Raw genomic sequence first — 20742 nt, forward strand, 5'->3', positions numbered from 1 at the left:
ACATCATTATACTTCTAAATCATTTCACTGTGACTTTGAGCTCTTAATGATATACTACAGTACATTAGATTTTATTTATGGCAGCATGAAAAATTATTTACATTACAGTTGCATTTTTAAAAAGCCAAGTGTCATTTATTTGGCACTGAGGTTTAGAGAGGCTTTTGCCATTGTCATGATCTGTGTATAGAGGTCAGCTGCTCCTGTTGGCAGAGCACCAGTCTCCAATCACAGTCTTAAAGAGAGACCTGACATAGAATGCAAATTTATTATAGTATAAAACTATAAAACACTTAAAAACATGTAAAAAAGAACATAAACAGGGTTAACTCTTTCAATAGGATCCTCCCTGTTATATACATTTCTGATTTAGTCTTCTTCTACAGACAGCTGGAAAACACTGTATACTTGTCAGGTAGTACAAAATAAATTTTAATATGTGCACCAAAGAAGTTGAGTTACAATTTGCATATTAAAAATGTGATATGGAAATATAATATAAAAACCTGCATGAATACATGATGAAAATTCTATCTAACATATGCAATATTGTGATATATTGTAAAAAATACATACTTAAAAAATATGATAAGTCAGTATTGACCTCTAAACACACTAAAATCAAACAAATCATTGATATAATTAGGTAAAGGAGTGTTTAAGGGTATAATTCCAACAGGTTTCATGCTTCCTTAACTGGGCTAACCGGTGAACCCCAACCTGCCCCCCTTAAGGGGATATTTTAAATCCCCCCAAAAATTAGATAAACGGGATTGGCATCATGGACTTCACTAAAATAGTAATACATAGTATGTATGTCACTTTCAATCTTAAAATGTATCTGTTGTTTATAGATTCGCTTCCAAAGCATCCTAATGGTACAACCTATGTATTGAGTCACACAGGGTATTCTCAAAGGATAAACTGTAAACTAAGACTGACCATTTAAATTAACTGTAAACTAAGACTGGCCATTTAAATTTGCTTTCATATTAAAAGTACACCCTGTGCTGTGGGTGCTCCTTGAGAGAAACAAGACAAAAATGCATTAAAATGATTGATCATTGTATAGTATTTGTGTAATGGAGACAAGAAGGATTTTTTTTAATTTTAGAATATTTCTTTTGAAAGCTTCAAAAACATTGTGTAAGTTAATTGGGCGAGCTGGTTCAGATTGATTAAAATATAGTTATGTCCACTCCTGCACCTAATTTCTTACTCTCTCTTGGAAGCAATGACTTACATGAATCATTTTACTTCAGGTAAGTTTGCTCTTCCTAAAGCATTACTGATAGTAACGAAAGGGGGGATAGAAACAGGACTGCTAGACCTACTATGGAGCAACATAGCTAAAGGCAGATAGAACATGAATGACAAGATATATGCTTCTACCCAGTGGTGGAACTACCGTCATTGTAGATGGTGTGATGTCTGTTGGGCCCAAAGGTGAAGGGAGCTGAAAGACTAAACTAAAATTCTGACACTAAAAGCCGAAAGCTCATGTGCCGACCCCCTCACTAACTCAGATGAGCAGAGCAGGAGCACCGGAAATTCTGCCCCCCCAAAAAAAATATTACTATTATTGTCAGAATTACATAACAAATAGCAAATTATTATAAAATGGTCTTGACCAATAACATTTTGTGATCATCATGACAATTACACAATTTTTCTTTATGGGGCAAAGTTGTTTTTTCTCCTTGAAATACGTCTGGGATTTAACAACCTAAAGTATTCCAGGTTTCATTGAACAAATTCAATCTATCTTGTTCATGTTCAACATTTTCAGAAAAACATTTAACCTCACTGCTGTCACTCCTCTGCACACAGCAAGTCATAATAAAAAAATGTCCATTTATAGCAAGCTATATTTTTTGTTATCTTAACACACATCTACTGCTGGTATGAATATACTGTATAAGCATCCTACAGTTTTTATAGTTTTCAGCCCATCACCAAGTTAATTCTCTTTCTTCAGATACACATCTAAACTATTGATTTTCTGTTCTGCTTCTTAGGTGGTTGGCGAGTGGAGATTTAGTCGGATCCACTGTGATATCTTTGTCACCCTTGATGTTATGATGTGTACAGCAAGTATCCTTAATCTGTGTGCCATCAGCATTGACAGGTAAGAGACATTGGGCGTAATTGGAATATCTGGCCTGACAATGGTGACTTTATCTACTGTGCATGTCATGTAAAGAGTAACACTTAATACAGTCATATAGTAACACTTCAAAGTTTGAGAAAGAAAGCAACACATATTTTATCATTTAAAATGTTTCCTGATTAAATGCTGGGTATCGTTTTCAGAAGTGCTGCGGCTATCTGATGTCCTTCAAACAAAATAAACGTCTTTTGTCACATAAAAAGTCTACAGTCTAGAAACTTGTTAAATGTTGACAGTTGTGTGGAGTTCTTTGCAATATTTTTATATTTATGTTTAATACCATTTAGATTATTCCCATTAGCAAAATGCATCTTAACAAACTAATAGTAATGCAATGTATCATATTAGTTTGTCTTGTAAAGGGAAAGCAAGATACCTATTTTATTTGCTGCTGATTCCAAATATAGATAAGTTTAAGGGGTCTAATTATAAAGTTGCGATTTAGACAAAAATCAGAGAATGGCCATTGCAGCTTTTCTTTCAATTTATTAAGGGGTTAAAGCAGGAGAATTCAGAAACCTTATTTAACAAGCCAGCCTTAAAAAACTAACACCATCTCAAGATGACATTAGCTTACCCTTTCAATGGAGTCAAAAGGTCTTTATCGCCACTGGAGAAGATGCTGTGAACTATCGCGAAGTCCCATGACTGTGCACATTTGTGACCTTAGCCAAGCATGATAAATGTTGGATGGACCTTCGGTCAATTTGATGTTGGGCCTATCTTGACTGTATTGACTGGTCTCAATTTAACACTGCTAGAATGGGTTATAAATATTAAGCACTAAACATAATGATCATACTTTTTCTAAAAAGTGATGACATATTATGCAGCATTGTCAATTCAGGGGATCATGAAATAAATAAATTGCATAAAATTACATGAAACAGAAGGTAAAGATGACCCTGCCCAAATGAAATTAAACTAAACTAAAATTGTAGTTGCTGTTGTGGAAAGTATCTGTGGCTACTGTAAAGCAACAGCATAATCAGCTGCAATAATAAGGCAGCCATTGGCAATGGGTATTTCTGTGAAGTTACCGACGGAATGAGAACAATGCAAGCTGGAGGCATGAAACATACCTAATCATTGTAAAAATCTTAAAATAATCAGCTTCTTAGCAACCATGACTGTCCTTCACAATTTACCCTAACTGAAGCTTCCTGATGGGCACTCTTGTGGTTATCTGCCAGATTAAAGAAGCTGTGTATACCATATGGTATTTTTCTTTAGTATTATGTATCTGAAAACTGAGTCAGGCCACTTGTTCCCCATGATTGGGGGCAGCATAGTTCACCAAAGGAGGAACAAAGAGGGCAACAGCAATGACAATTGAACTTATCGAGTTGAGCATCTGATTTCAGATGGCTTTAATTAGATCTTCTAATCAATACTGTCCTTAGTGTAATGATCATACTGCCATGTCCTTTCTCACTGCCTTCACTAATGCAAGCATCACTAACTGCCATCCACATGCCCAAAATAAAGACTTGCACCCTTCCACCAAGGGATGTACCAATTTTATTTATCAGTAATAAGTAATTTTATTACCACTTAACAATTATCATCATCTTAATTCATTTATATGGTACCACAGAATATACAGTGTCACACAATCAATCAAATATAAACAGAAAAAATACAGATAAGGGCAAGAGAAAAATTAGAACCAGTAAAAATCAATACAAGAGACCGTAGAGAAAGCAGCTACATAAGAATACACAAGTAGAACAAAGGAAACAATAGAAATATGATGAGGAGATAGAGAGGGTCAAACTTTTGAGAGTTAACATTAAAAGGATTAGCAAAGTAAATGGAGACAACATCAGAAAATTACACATTTTTTTTTCAAAATGGTCTTACTGTTCTATATAGTATCATATGTCTTCTTCTTTCAACAAATTGTAAAATAAACAAAAATGGAAAAAGACTGGCACGAGAACTCAAGGTCATTCATAAAGCAAAGCAAAGGGCTTTAATAAGTAACTGTGAGAATGATTTGGTATTATCAACTATTGGCACAAGTGGCACTGTTGCACAAAAACATAACTTAAGAGTTAGCATCTTGTTAATCTAGCCCTGACTATTATCATAATGCCACCTTTTGTGAATTCAAAGTAATGAGCAAAATGATGAAAAACAAATCTAACTGGCTATCCTCTGTAATACACCATGGTCCTAATTCATAGTGGAATGTAAGTGTAAGTGTAACTTGCGACTCAAAAAGTTTCATACATATGTGCGACATATTCTGATTTGAAGATGCATCCAGGTCTGAATGAATACAAGATGCGTCCACTATACAACAGACACAATCCTCAGACATTAAAACACTCCAAGGCGCTAGAGAAGATTTTACATAAGAGAAAGAATAATATCTATTATAATACCAATAGTGTATTAATCATGTTGTTGTCGCTCCCCAAAAAAGAAGGACATGCCACCCCCCCTATTTGAACACAAACTAAAAAGAATAGATGGGGGCATCAGAAAGCATAAATTATAAAAAATCAAAATGTAAATATATAAAAACAACTATTATGGAGCTCAAATTGGATATGGCAGAAAATATCAAAACTCTTGGTAGTCACAGATAAATAAGCAGAACCCAAGGGGGAACTGAAGATCGTTATAGTCTATAACTGGGACTGAAAGCAGCTGCAGTTAAAAAGCGATATCAGCAAGTGGCCAGCTCACCTGAGATCCTTAATTTCTATATAAGAAACAATCAGTCCTCCGTTTCATATGTTGATAATAAGTCAGTATAAGCAGACACTTACATCCAACTTGCGAACATGTACAAACACCTTTTATTTTATACAAGCAGGGTCACCCAGCGCTGCATGAGTACAATATGTAATATGTAGCAGTTTTTATATATTAGCAAATTATTTGGTAAATAGACCAAAAATGCAATTTAGAAAATAAGATTTGTTGTTTTGTTGCATTGTCGTCAGGTCATGTTTTTGGGAGTTTTCCTTCCAGCAGTCAAACAATTGTTTACAACCAAAAAATTATGTTTTCAATATTTGTAACTCTGCCGCTTTGTCACATTGACACGTTGTCGCTATTTGGTCTAAAAGGTTACTTTTTCGTTACTTAATAACTATGTAAGATTTGGCAGCTTGGAAGATATTCACCAACAAAGAAACGTCTTGTTATTATATATATATATATATATATATATATATATATATATATATATATATATATATATATATATAAAGATGTTACGAAAGCAATTGCAGTGAAGCATCATTCAAACTTGAATAACCTAGCTAACACAACAGGGACAATAGCTGCAGTTGTGTATGTTCATTTTACGAGCATGTGTAATGGAAATTGGTGTACATTTCACTTTGAATGAAGCCCCTTGATCTGATTTTCTTTATCTAGATGCATTCCTTGACTTTTCAATTAATAGGGAAGAAATTCTTTTGAAGTGAAACATTTATGTGTGGACACATGCACATCAATTTCACCAACCATTTCAAGTAATCAGATGTAGTAAGCTGTCCAAGCATACTGACACTTGTCACCTCTTAGATTACAGGAAAAAAAAACCAAAGCATATAATTTTATGAAAGAACGTTAATAATAGTCTATATGTCCATTTTTTTTGTATTGGGTGCAATCAATAAAATAATTACATTGTCTTTCGATACTCTTTGTGCTATGACCAACATGCTAAAAGGTTGTTATTGACCACTTTGAAGATTATATGTCTGAGTCATTACAGGACATTTAGAGTATAGGTCAGGGGCCGCCCCCCCCGGATGCAAAATACACCACTTTCCCCCGCGGCCGCATCTGATGACATCAGATGCGGCCGTGTCAGCGCACAGGTGGCCGCAATCCCATGACAGGGGATGCGGCCGCGTCATCATCCCTTTTAATTCGATGCGGCCGCCTGTGTGCCCCCCAGGCTTCCCTCTCCAAGCCCGCGCCTGGTATAGGTGCTGGTGTCACGCTTGAGTAAATGAAAGTGAAAAAGATTTCATGCAAGGTGTGAGATATTTTTGTTACAGTTCAAATGTAACTAACACCAGATAATTTACAACAATTAAAATAATTCAATGAAGTCAAAATAGATAAGCATTCAAGTGTTGCACTGCAGTACACTGTGATTTATTGCCTTCACTAATTCAAACTTTAATGAGAATTAATAAGAGAACAATTGCTATTATGTACCTAAAAAATAACAGATACTCAGTGTAACTTTAGTAATGTGATGACCCAGTGTGAATCAGTAGCTATTGTTGTAAAGTGGCAGTTAACAGAATGGGTGAACTATACACCATGACTAAAGATGAATGGGAGAATCAAGGCTATTTTGTGACAGCTGACTAGTTGAGCTTTTTATGGTCTAGAATATTTGAGTTATTTGTAAAAATGGTTTCGAACTCTAGTGTGCCAGTCTATGCAGTCACTGCTACTCCATCTGTCTAGTATAACATTTCTTACAGTTTGATATTATAAAGGTTTCTAAGGAAAACATTGATTTTATCTGCTGATACATGGGGGCCACGCTGTCATGGATACTCATGAATAATTGATTGCAGCTTGGGTTGGCTTCTATCATTTCATGCAGAAAGCATAATGCAGAAAAAGATACAAATCTGGTTTCATATTTTACTATGCTGATATTAGCAGGATTTCCAAAATCGTGCCACAAAATCCTTTGCAATGTTAGAAGCCCCCAAGACAATAACTGATTAAATGAATACTTAACATTTTGCGTAGATGCACTGAAATACGTCATGGTACACTCAGCTCTCTTCAGAGGTCACTTATGTAATTGACTGCAGTCCATCTGTGCATAATTAAAATGTTTCAAAAGCATAATAAAAATACAATAAAACAATAAAAAAAAATGTGCCTGTATGAGGTTAAAACATGGTTTACTGCATTTCCAAACAAGGCTTCATTATGAAGTTCAACATTCAAAGCAAATCTGAGAAAAGGTTATTAATAAGCAACAATGAAGGGAAGCATATATGAATATTGGAAAGTTTGGGGCACTGCCACATCCACAAATATGGAGAGAATATATTATTATTATTATTATTATTATCCTTTATTTGTTAGGTGTCACAAGAGTTCTGCAGCGCCGTACACAGCACAAACAGTAGACTAAACAAGGTGAAACATTACACACAGTAAACAAAAAATACCAAAACTTCAGATACTCCAGGCAGGCTAATGCAGTAAAGACGGAGCAGAAGAACAGGTATGGAGAACAAAGGGAAGAGGGCCCTGCTCAAATGAGCTTCCATCCTAAGGGAGGGTAGACAGAATATAGCACTACTTTTTATAGAGCAGGCTGTACTCCAAATATGAGCATCAGAGCAAGAAAGGTAATTGTTAGGAATGCTATCAGATGCTGATGCCTAACTGTCCACACAACAACAGTAGCATTAATACTTTGTCTGGTGGGGAGTAGAAAACGAAAATAGTTGTTGAAGAAACCTCACATGACATCTACTCCACACTTTGCCAGGAAGCATATCAGGAGGGGGGAGATTCTAGGGTCTGATGAGAACAACAATGAACCTATGACCTCAACACTAGGCACTATGTCTGGTGCTAACCTAACACTACACATCATCCCAAGAGCACCGTGTGCTGATGAATTCAGGTGCTGGTTTGCTCAGCTCTACTACACAAGACACTGTAGATACATATGTGGAATATGCGGAATTAGTGGTGCTATATAAATAAATGATGATGATGATAAATTCACAAGAAAGAATGCACAGGAAACAAAAATCAATTAATTCATCTTCAATTAATGTCACCTGTTTATAATGTAGGTCATTTTGAAAAAAAAAACAGTTAAAAATAAAAATGTATTTTTTACATGAAATACATTTATTAGGATGTTTTAAATGTCTACTGAACATAAAATACATTTTTACAGCTGCTCCTAATGGCAAATACATGTTATGTCATGCAAATACAGCTGTCATCACCAGAATTCAGGACTCAGACTAGCCCTGTAGCTGAAGCAAGAGATATTGCAGAAAAACAAGTACTTTTGAGATGCCCAAAGATTGAATCGGATGTGGCTGCATGCGCTCGAGTTTGGCACACCCTTATTGTACATTGACTACGGGTGACCGCCCCTTCTGTGCCCCGTTCCCTATCAGAAATCGTAAGCTGTAGTAATTCATTTGCATGCAGAAATTAATTGAACTTTGCTTCATTTTGTTGCGTATGGTCCAATTCTGGGCATGCTCAGAGTGATTTTGCATGTGATGTGCACAAAATCGCAGATAGGTGCCTTAATGAATCAGGCCCTAAAAGTCGTAGACATTAAAGGCTAGCATTGTATCAAACAAAGCATATTAATTATATATTAAGTTAAAATATAGTTAATTTTACAGAACATATTAAAAATTTATGTCTAGAAACTATTCCATATTTAAACCTCAATTATATTGACAATCCTTTTTTACATTTTACAATCATCATCATCATCATCATCAATATTTATTATATAACGCCAGCAAAATCCATAGTGTTTTACAATTGGGAACAAACACTGTAATAAAACAATACTGGGTAGTACAGACAGAGAGGCAAGGGGGCCCTTGCTCGCAACATTACAGTCTACAGTACAAAGGGAGTCTGACACATGAGGTCATGTTCCACACGTTGCATATTGGTCCAGCCAGAATGCACAGTTAAGAGCACCTAGTAGACCATATAATTCAAGCATACAGCAATGTTTATCAGGGGGTCAGATGGTTGTAGTCTTTTGTGAGCTGTGTAAAGGGTGGTAATAAGGTAACCTTTGAAGGTTATTAAGGTAGTTGATTAATATTATAAGCTTGTCTGAAGAGGTACTGAATTTGTGCACATGATAACTTACAAAAAAATTCCTACATAATCTTTTCGGTTTTGCAATGTCACAACTCTATTGACAGTTGTAGGTTATGAAGTGGGCATTTATGCTGGTGGCCCCAGATCTAGGGCCATAAAGGAGGGCAGACTTTCCCCTTGTAAACTAAGTGGTGCAAGTATTGACAAGACAAAGTATGCCCAGGTTGAGATACTTGGAAATGTAGAACCATCTAAAAATTCAATTGAATTTCACTGGTTGGATGTTCATCATGAGTATGTTTGTGGTACAATCTCCAATTAATCCCAGTTCAAAATTTGAGGTTCACAGTTCGTGTTCTGCATTTACAATTTGTGTTTCCTGTTCTTTGAGGTCCACTGTTAGTGTTCCAAGCTCACCATTCGTGTTCCCCATTCACATTAAAAATTAGGCTTTTTTAATATTTTTCTTTTTAAACACTTTTAAAAAATAAATTCAAAGGTATTTATCATTCTTTTAATTCAAACTGCAAATTCCACTCTGTTTGAATATCAAAGTTCACAGTTTGTTTTTACAGTTCATGTTCGTCACTAAAAACAGTTAAAATATATAAACTTAAGCACATTGAAGCAAATTCATGTCATTTTGCGCGTGTACGAGCAATGATAGAAGGATAGTTTGAGCATCTGTAGTGATTAGTATATATTTCAATGGACATTTTGTAATGTAACGTGCAGAAACTAAATAAAAAGCTAAATAGAACGCTAGTATAAATAGGTTTTTCAAAAATGAAAAAAGTGTAGTGTAATTTAGCATAATGAAATTCAGAATAAATCACAACTATTATTTGTTCCCCATATCGACTCTATATCTAGATCATTTTGCATACATCTAAAAAACATTTTAGAATACGCACATATTTCACACAAGACACTGTGAAAACTTTAATTCAGGCACTCATCATCTCCCGCATTGACTATTGCAATTCCCTCCTTACTGTTCTTCCCAGAATCAGACTCTCACCCCTGCAATCTATTTTGCATGCAGCAGCTAAATTGAATTTTGAGCATGTACAAGCAATGCTAGAAGGTTAGTTTAAGCATCTCCAGTGCTTAGTATATATTCCAATGGACATTTGGTAATGTTGCAGTTACTGCAACACCCTTTATGTACAAGCTTATCATGTATATTATTAATACACTTGGAGCGAGAGTCCTTCAATGTGTGTTCTAATAAATGTTTAAACTTAAAAGTGGTCCAGATGAATATTGAATTGTTGTTATTGTGAGTGATCGAGCCTTAAAAAAATATTGTAAGAGTAACGACCCATTCTTAAGTTCTGCCCACAGCCAGCAGGGGCGCACGCAGGATTTTTAGGGGGGGTTTCCCCCCAACCCAAAAAAACAAAAAAGAAGCGTCCGCGGCAGTGCTGTAAACAATACAGCACCGCTGCGGACGCTTCTTTGACAGCGCCGCGGCTGCTATATAGTACAGTGCCGCTATGTGGGGCACTTCGTTAGCGGAGGGGAGGGGTTTCTGGAGACCCAGAAAACCCCCCCCGCATGCGCCCCTGGCCAGTATTTATTTTATTCCATTACTATTATTAAGCTTCCTGTGCAGCATGTCGAAAACAGCTTCAACTTTATACCTAAACTATATTAAACTTTTGGCAGTATATCTGTAATTTAAAAGAAGCACCACTCTACAATTATTATTCTTTCTTTTATATAAATACAATTAAACTTGTATTTACAATACAAGTCATATTCATTAGTTTAGTCATCTAAGTTCCTGAAAAATCTTTGATCTTGCCAATTACATACAAATTTACACCACAGCCATGCATGCGGGGTAAATTGCATTCAAATCAGAGCTCACACCGTATGCTTTTATTAATTTTAAAATAAATACATTTGAAGCTTATACTGGATGTACAATGCAACCCAGGTATTAAATCACACCACAAATTAAACCTGCTTGTACAGGATACTGCTGACATATGCAGTTGTATCAATTCAAAAATGTGAAAATTGCTTTTAGATATAAAAGAAATGCACAAGAGCATTGTGAGTGGCTAAGTTCCCTTACACAGCACAACAATCAAATATACAAAAATAATTGCCCATTTAACTTACTACAATTTGTGCTTTATATCTGGGTATTGTCATTGTCAGTAGCATTCAGTGCTGGATTTATATAGAGGAAGATAATGGTGTAGGAAATTGGCTAACACCCAGAAGATTAAAACCAACAATTATTATTACATTTCACAATAAATGCATAGTACAGTTTGATTAATACTTTGTAAGATATGTGTTTTGTAACTTTCATTACTTTAACTTTTATGACACAATTTTAGCATTTTTGCAATCTGTTGGTTGAACTGAAAATACATTTTTTCTTTTTTTTCATTAGGGTATCGATGAATTATACTGTATTAAGATGATAGCTGTTGTCTTATGGTAATTGTTTTAAATAAATATCCTTTATTACACTGGCACTTTACTCTGCATTTTCCATGAAGGTCCTGATTAATGGAATGCCTTCTAACACAGTCTCCACTACTAATGATACGAGACAGGGCTGCCCGTTATCCCCCTTAATCATTTCCTTGTGATTGAACTGCTTGCATCACGGACCAGAGACATCCCTGATATTCAGGGGGTGCAGGTGGATAAAATCAACTAAAAAATGTCGCTGTTTGTGGATGACATTGTGCTCTCATCATCTCATCCATTGATTTCCCTCCCCAACCTTTATAATGTCCTGCAGACCTATAGTGCTATCTCAGATAACAAAATCAACTACTTAAAATTGTATGCCATACTGCTCCATGTCCCCCCTCAGATAACCAAGACCCACATGTTCAACTTCCATGTCAAATGGCAGCCAAGGAAGCTCAAATATTTAGAGGCCTTCCTCACATTGCGCTATGACCTTCTCTTTAAGGAAAACTTTCCAGCTCCTTCTCTCCAAAATGCAATCTGAGTTGACCACCTGGAATAGATTTATAATTTTGTGGCTGGGCATGATCATAGCCGTTAAAATGAGCATCCTACCCAAATTGATTTTCCATTTTCAGACCTTACCTGTAGCTGTCCCCACATCCCTTCTCAACAACATCCAGAAAGCCCTCACCCGCTGTATCTGTAATCATAGGGCCCCGAGGATCTTGACGAATGTTCAGAAGCGGTCGATCTCTGGAGGTGGCAGAGGACTCCCTGACATCAAAATTTACTACCTGGCTTCTCACTTCTCTCAAATTGTTGCCTCGTATGCCCCTCCCAGCTCCACCTCCTGACTTGATTTGGAATCAACTTATGTCAAATTTCTCATCCTGACACCCTTGTGGGGCCTATCCCTTCCACAATGACCTGCTACCACCAAACTCCTGCCCTCTGTCAAATGTGCCACCAAGTTATGGGCTTTGTATTCCCACAAACTGAAGCTCACCACGGCAATATTTCCATTGACCCCCTTCTTGCATAATCTACTGTTTTCTTCTGGGTATTCCGCTGCTAGGTACCATACTTGGGCCTAGCAGCGGACTTCCAGTGGACTTCTCCAGATGGGGTCAATGGCTGTCCCTGGCAAAGCATCCCTTCCCAGGCTTTCAGTTCTTTTGAATTTTTTTTAAAACTGCCATTTTCTAGGGTCCCTCCCCCAACACACCTTCTCTGAAAGTTGAATGGGAGAGGGATCTCGGATCCCCCCCCCGAGATGGGGAAGCCTGGGAAGACATGAGACTGGGGATAGCCAAAAGCTCTATTTCCACCAAAATAAAGGAGACCACATGCAAAATTTACTACTCATGGTACTATACCCCAACAAAGCTTAATAAAATGCTTCCTTCCTCCTCCCCTGACTGTTTGAGGTGGTGTGGACATAGGGGCATTATGCTACACATTTGGTGCACCTGTCCAAATATTGCTCTCTTTTAGGAAAAATTTCACAGTCTCTTGAACAGCCTCTTTGAGGCCCTGGTGGAAAAGGACCCATGGATATTCTTGTTATGTTATCCCCCAACATATTCATACATTTTCCAGAAAACTAATAGTGCACATCCTGGCAGCTGCCAAGACTCTCTTAGCCTTGAATTGTAAAAATACTTTTTGTCCGTCCCTTGCCACATTTAAAATACAGATTGGCATGTCACAGCCATGGAGGGGATAACCTACTATCTACATACTAGAGATCATGTTTTTAATCAAGTTTGGGCTCCTTGGCTATTCGTGGGATGAAGCTCTCCACAACTGATGCCCTACCTTCCCAGGAACCCCATGTACAGTGGTAACTTTTTCTGGACTATAATCCTCCTCAAGCATTATCAAATATTCCCTCTTTTCTCCTCCTTAGAATATAGAAAAAAATGTGTCTGCGCTATAAACAATATAAAATATATAAAAAAAAGTCACATTCTATTGCATAAAGGAGGAAGTACCATGATATTATCTAAAAATAACAATCACATTTATTAGTTGAATGGTTATATATTGATATAAATCCTCAATGGATATTAGTTCGAAATTTGGTCAGCATGGTCATGTTTCACATATAAACAAATATATATAAAAGAAACAATATCAAATAACTAGACAATAAAATATAATACAAATTGCACAAGTCCCAATGGCAAAGAAAAATTGAAAAATAATAATAGATGCAGAAACAAAATGAGCTAGGTAAATGCTGTAGAAATCAACCAATAAAGTCGTTGATCATAATGCTGGAAAATAGCCAGCTACTCACAGTTAGGGATATAATTAAATTATATCACTAACTGTTTCTTGCACCTTTTTGATTACTCTGTTCCATTATTGTTTGACCTGTATCTTCTGATGACCATGCAAAATAAAGAGTTATGAAAAAATTACAATTTTCCATAACATTACTTATGATTATTTTTGTGCAAGTAGTGCACCCTCTTAAATATTAAACTAATATGTATTAACATTTAAATAAAAAATAATGAATTGGGCACTAATACTTCTAATAAATGTAAATTAAACCACAAAATATGTAGACACTGAAAACAAAACAAAAAAAAGCCAAAGACAATGCTGGTATAAATAAGTGGGGAAAAATGTATTTATATCGTAGTGTAATTTAGCATAATGAAATTCAGAATAATTCAGAACTATTATTTGTTCCCCATATCAACTCTATATCTAAATCATGTTACATACATCTAAAAAAACATATCCAGTATGTGCATATATCTCACACAAAACACTACAAAAATGTTAATTCATGCACTCATCATCTCCTGCATTGACTATTGCAATTCCCTCCTTACTGGTCTTCCCCAAATCAGACTATCACCCTTGCAATCTATTATGAATGCAGCAGCTAGAGTGATTTTCCTTGAAAATTGTTCTTTCTCTGCTGAGCCAATCTGTCAGTCTATTCCGTATTACCATATTTTACACAGTTAACACAAGACAACAACCTTTTGACCAACATTGCTATGTGACTGGATCATATAGCCCACTGAGCACTTTTTACCTTTGCAACCTGGCTGGACCAATATGCAATTCCACTTAACCCTATGTATAAAACTTCCATTGTCCCTTAGATTGTAAGCTTGCGAGCAGAGTCTTCTTACCTCTCTGTCTATCTGTTTTACCCCATATTGTTTTATTACTGTGTTTGTTGCCAATTGTAAAGTAAGTGCTATGAAATTTGCTGGAGTTATATAAATAAATGTTAATGATGATAATTAAAGATTGTGGGCCTGATTCATTAAGGATCTTAAATGAAGAGGTATATTATTTCAGTCTCCTGGACAAAACCATGTTACAATGCAAGGGGTGCAAACTAGTTTTCTGTTTTGCACATAAGTTAAATACTGACTGCTTTTTCACATAGCACACAAATATTTGATGGCTAATTTGTACACTGAAATTTAAAGTTGATATTTGTGTGCTACTTGAAAAAACAGTCAGTATTTAACTTATGTGCAAAACAGAAAACTAGTTTGCACCCCTTGTATTGTAACATGGTTTTGTCCAGGAGACTGAAATAAGATACCTCTTCATTTAAGAACCTTAATGAATCAGACCCCGTATGTCTATATGTGGCAGAATCATATAAATGAAAAAAAGAGATGGTTAAAATATAAAACAATTTTAAATTTTAATATTAAAAAACATAGATAAATTATGATATATATATATATATATATATATATATATATATATATATATAACATTCAGCTCCAAAAATCAGGAGACAATAAATATCTTATATAGGAGCAGAGAGGTCAGACTGGTCCCTGTGACAGTGCTAAATCCTTTACAAATTATACTTTAATTGCATATGTGGACGTTGAATTCCCAGATTGGATATCTTTAAAAAAAGGTATCTATTAGAACATTGAATAGTCCCATAAGATGTTCAATTTAGCAATCAAGTTTTACGGTCAAATCTTCCACACTGGACCCACCAATCCCACATCAAATAGTAAGAAAAAAACAGATCAAAATATGTAAGTGGTCAACTTACTCCATGAGAATAGTTCCTGCTGATCCACACAAGTCTCTTTCACAGGGATATCGCTGCCTGAAACTAATATCCAATTTTACTGTGTTTCAAACAACTTCCATCTTTGGTATACAACTTTATAAAAGATGTCTCTATATGGGGTTATAGCTTGTATACATACAAAGCTTCCTACATCTGTAAAGTGACATAGGTATAAGTCTTCCTTGCCAGATCTGTTACGTACTTTCACAACAGCCACTTCTTTTTTCCAAGTAATCCTTAAGGTCTCCATGAACATTGATACGTTCATATGTATCATCACCAATAAAGATTGTCTGATGCGATCGCTGTGGTTCCAAAGCACAAAGGTTTTATTAGCAAAATATAGTACAAGGCAAACTTTGGTAGGCATATGCATGCGCTTGTTAGCACTAACACAAGCTTCGATAAGAACACTCTGGATTCCAAAGCTAGAAGTGAATAATTTATACACAGTACAGTTGTAAAAAGCTGTGACATCACAAAAATACACAGTTACGGTTTTAAGGTCTTCATTCATAGGTCATAGGTTCTTGACCTTCCAGGAACTCAACGTGGCAAGGGTGGATTTCTCTGGTCATTGTTCCTTGATATTGCCAGATGTCCTTCTCCAGTTTATGCCTTTAGACCTTTATAAACTGTTTTTTATGATCCATGTGAACTGGATATTTGCTGTATGAAAAAATTAAATTAATTATAATAAGCATTCGCAAAGTGCGAATGCTGCATAAATAACACATAAATAATACTGGAAACGTTCTCATGTAATTACAAACAGATTGATACCAAATTGTAATTTGTAAGCTATAAACATTATTTAGCCTCTTTATCTCTTTACACTTTATATGAAGCACTAGACAAACATAAAATTTATTTACATGTTGTTACTATAAAAATTGAGTTACGTATTCCCCGCATCTTAACTGATTGTAGTGTACAGAAATGATTAACTAAAAACATCAAGAACATATAAAGATTAGAGCGCTATCAATCTCCCATATATCAATTGCAAATATATAAATAAATAATACTTATATTTGTTCTCTTGACCAGGTGTTCCCCAATGGGATTCTCAAGTGTGAATCACTCATCATTAAGTATAGATCTGTGAACCGCATTCCATAGTGAATTTCCTCTCAAGGTAGCGCACTTACTGTAAAAAGTAAAAATAAATATCAATACATTTTTTACACTAGAACACCATTTGTTATTGTAAAATAATACATTTTGATTACTGTATATATTTTTTTTAAACATATTGCATTAGATATTTGTTTTTAAACTTACATGGCAATGATCCATATGGGAATATTCACTTCATGATGTCAAAACGTCCCTACATACACTATTGGGGAGCCATTGAGGCTTGAGATATGTGAAAAACCAAGACTGTTTCCAGTAAGTGCGCTACCTTGAGGGGATATTCACTATGGAATGCGGTTCACAGGTTCACACTTTATGATGACCCCATCGAAATATGGAAAAAGGAAGAAAAATTACTACTCCAGAAGTCTCAATTTTGCTAGCTACAGGTTGTGACAAGCCCCAATGCTTGGTAGCCTTTGGAAGGGATGCATGCTGTCTTTTGCACACCACTGTAGATATACCACTACTGCACTGACATGCCTGGGGCTGTTTTACCCTATAGCTGGCAGACCCCATGTTTATGATCTCCCTATTGTAGTGAGATCCAGCCTAGGCTATCCAGCAGTTTGACATGTGCTCTAACGATCTGTATATGACTGACCAGATAAGGCAATACATAAAAGTCTTATATGACTTTACATATCATATTTGGCACCAAATATGACTGTATATTAGCATTTGACACTAGACATGCCTCTATACCAAAATTGGCACTACATATACACTGCATATTAGACTTGACACAAGACTCTGCATAGAAGACTGTATACCAGATAAAGCTGTGTAAATCAGACATATCAAAAATCTCTATGCATATTAGACAATATCAGATAGGTTTATAGGTATTATTTGCAGCACAAACTATAATAACATTGTCGGGGGGTCTGTGCAATGAGGTCTGTATAATGTTTCTGCCAATATGTTAAAAGTGGCTGACAATTTGGCTGTGAAATATGCTTGGTAATGGGGCATCTGAAATTGCAATGAGTTTTTATGGCAGACTGGGCAGGGCTAATATAACATTTTCTATAAGCTCAACACTGTCCAGTCTGCCAACAGGATGGGACAATGTCCAAAATAATGTCTGCTGCCAGGTTGGCAATGCAAATTTTATTTTTGAAATGTCTGGTAGACTGACGTGACAAAATGCCTTGTGATAAAGAAGTTTTATGAGCATTTATAAAATATCTCAGCTTTTTGATTTTTTAAGTTTTACTCACTTTCTTGAAATAGGAATAGGATCTCCGCAAATATATATTCATATATATTTAAGGTGTTACCTGACATGTCTGTGTTCACAAAAGTATTAATTCAGCAGGCTCATATTCCTTATTTTAAAATAAAGATGCTCGGGCTCGGTTTCCTGAAAACATAGTCCATTCGAACTTAGAGGATCCGAGTAGGCTCGCGAGCCAGCTCGGTACTTTTGCGTGTCCTCGGCTCTGATTCGAGGCAAAACATCATTATTGCGTTCTCAGATCTTGCAGATTTTGGATTCCATAAGTACCTCCCCTCTCCAGGAGATCCAGCGCCATTGCTCACACAGAAACAGCAGGGTTCTTGTCACTCTCCATTCTCCAGTGCCATTGCTCAGTGCCATTACTCATACAGAAACAGGAGGGGTAGCAGTGCTCTTGTCACTTCACAAAAATTGACTGGAAATGACTGGAAATTAATGTTTTTGAGGTAATAATATTGTAGGAACAAAAAAAGAGCCAAATTATGTGATTGTAGAAAAAAAAATGGGATTTTTAGAAAAAATATGGATCCAAAACCAAAACATACAAGGGCGGTTTATCCAAAACCAAAGCCAAAACCATAACACAGGGATCAGTGAACATCTCCACTTTAGAATGTAGTGATGGTAGCACTCATGTTATTATTTTAGAGCGAGTAGCTGCGTGGAAGCATATATTGCTCTTACTGTTACTTGGCTTAGGCCACTTCCAGCTTTGGAATGGAAAGTCAGTTTAAATCATACAGCTATGTAGGATCTATTCTGATTTTTATTTTAAAGGGTGTTCTTGCTGTTAAGTAGCATATTGAAAACTGGGGAATCAGAACTTGAGATAGAACTTGCCAGAGAAGCAGCCAACTGCTAGATGCACAAAGAATACTAAAGAGTTCTTGAAGTTGGGTTGCACCATTTATTATTGGACTGTTTGTGAGTTTTTACTGTCTTTACTGTGCTAAAAGTCTACCACAGGAGATGGTGTTCCAACTAATCAGGCTCATTGTTTACAATGGGCCTGATTCATTAAGGAAAATAAGACAAAAAAATGATTACGTTTTTTCTCTGGGACAAAACCATGTTACAATGCAAGGGATTCGTATTAGTTTATTATTTGGACATAAGTTAAATAAGTTAAATACTGGCTGCTTTTTTCATGTAGCACACAAATACTTGATAGCTTTATTTTTATACTAATATTTAAAGTAGATCTTTGCTATGCCTTACCCCAACCCCAATATATCTGTCCCCACATTTTAAATTTAGCTCCCCTTCCAATGCAACATGGTTTTGCCAAGGTGCAAAGTTACTCAATTTTTTTTGTTTTACTTTCCTTAATGAATCAGGCCCAATGTGTTTATGTCATCTACTATTACTACCCCAACTGTTGTTACAATAGCCTTTTCCTTCCCCCACATTTCATTTCCATTCGCTTTTATATAAAATGAGCAATCACTTAATAGAGTCACATAATAGAGTTTTCAGCCTTAGTTGCTGCAGAAAAATCCCTTAGAAACTAACACATGACAATATATTTTGAACAATGTATCTGTCAGGCATGAACCTTATGGTTTCTCAGCAAGAAATACAGTGAAATCCTTTTTTTTTTATTTTTCATTACAATGTCTACATTATACATACACAAACGGCAGGGACTGGTCTATTAGCTGAGTAGAGTAATGACATAATTAAACCAGTATAATCCTGTAACTAGTGTAGGACATTACTATCCCTTACATTACTATCCCTTCATATATGTGTGTCAGCGCATCTGTACATTTTCAAAATATTTAGTCTTATTAAGAAGGAAAAATTGATGAGACTGTGCCGTTGTATGCAGCATGAGTATGAGCTTTTGATAACCTTGATTTTCTGTTTACAGCTGCTTGGATGTAATTTCCCTAGTGGAACTTCTAATACTTTCAAAATGTCACACATAAAGAATTGTGCTTTCGGGTTTTATGAATTATCATAAATATGATAAACATAATCTGTTTTATCATGACTTTAGCACAGTAATATTGAAGAGATCAGTAAGCACAAAGCATGTTCACAATGACAAGTCATATTAACCTCTCTACACCATACATGCACAAGGACTGAGGGAATGTCAGTATAATTATCTACATCAGCAATGAGACCATGTTCGTCAATAAAATAGCAACCTACTAGCACAAGTAGAGAGGGGCGGAATGTTCAAAATTGTTCCATGAAATATTGGTCACATTCCACATTTGGCTGCAAAATGTTGCATATTTCTCATTTGAGATCTGGCTTAATGTGTTCAGCGTGGATTTCGCTATATAATTCTTGTGCCACCTGAAATTTACAGTCCTGGCGCAACCACATTATAAAACAGAATGAATCAATGCAAAATTCAATTTCTTTGACTTTTTGGAACATTTTTATATACTTTATTTCATAAAGTTGTATATAGGTGCAAATTTTACACTAAACAATTGCTGCTAATGAGACACCTGCTTAGTGTCTTGCAATTGCCTTATTAACATTGTCTTTTTAATATTAATATGTTTTATCCACTTGCGATAGACAGATAAAGTTGAGTAGTTGCTTTGGATAAGTGCAAGTTTGTGTTTGGCTTATTGACATGTTTCCTTTAATAACTCCTTTTAGTAGTAAGGGGGCATGAGTGATGAGGATTTGGTGGGGGCAGTCTATCAACCTCAAGTTGAATAGAATCATGGGCCTGATTCATTAAGGATATTAACTTACAAAACTTCTTATTTCAGTCTCCTGGACAAAAACATGTTACAATACAAGGGGTGCAAATTAGTATTCTGTTATGCACATAAGTTAAATACTGACTGTTTTTTCATGTAGCACACAAAT

At 35.7% G+C, this 20742-nt stretch overlaps 1 protein-coding gene across 1 annotated transcript in view; it reads left to right on the forward strand.

The window, feature by feature from the left end:
• DRD2 (dopamine receptor D2) overlaps positions 1 to 20742 on the forward strand; it is a 197197-nt gene that overhangs the window by 127744 nt on the left and 48711 nt on the right. The window contains exon 3 of the mRNA XM_075191305.1: positions 2019 to 2128. Coding sequence (XP_075047406.1) covers positions 2019 to 2128 — 110 coding nt within the window. The remainder of the gene's footprint in view (positions 1 to 2018; positions 2129 to 20742) is intronic.

Source organism: Mixophyes fleayi, chromosome 11, assembly GCF_038048845.1.
Source record: "Mixophyes fleayi isolate aMixFle1 chromosome 11, aMixFle1.hap1, whole genome shotgun sequence".
Classification (NCBI taxonomy): domain Eukaryota; kingdom Metazoa; phylum Chordata; class Amphibia; order Anura; family Limnodynastidae; genus Mixophyes; species Mixophyes fleayi.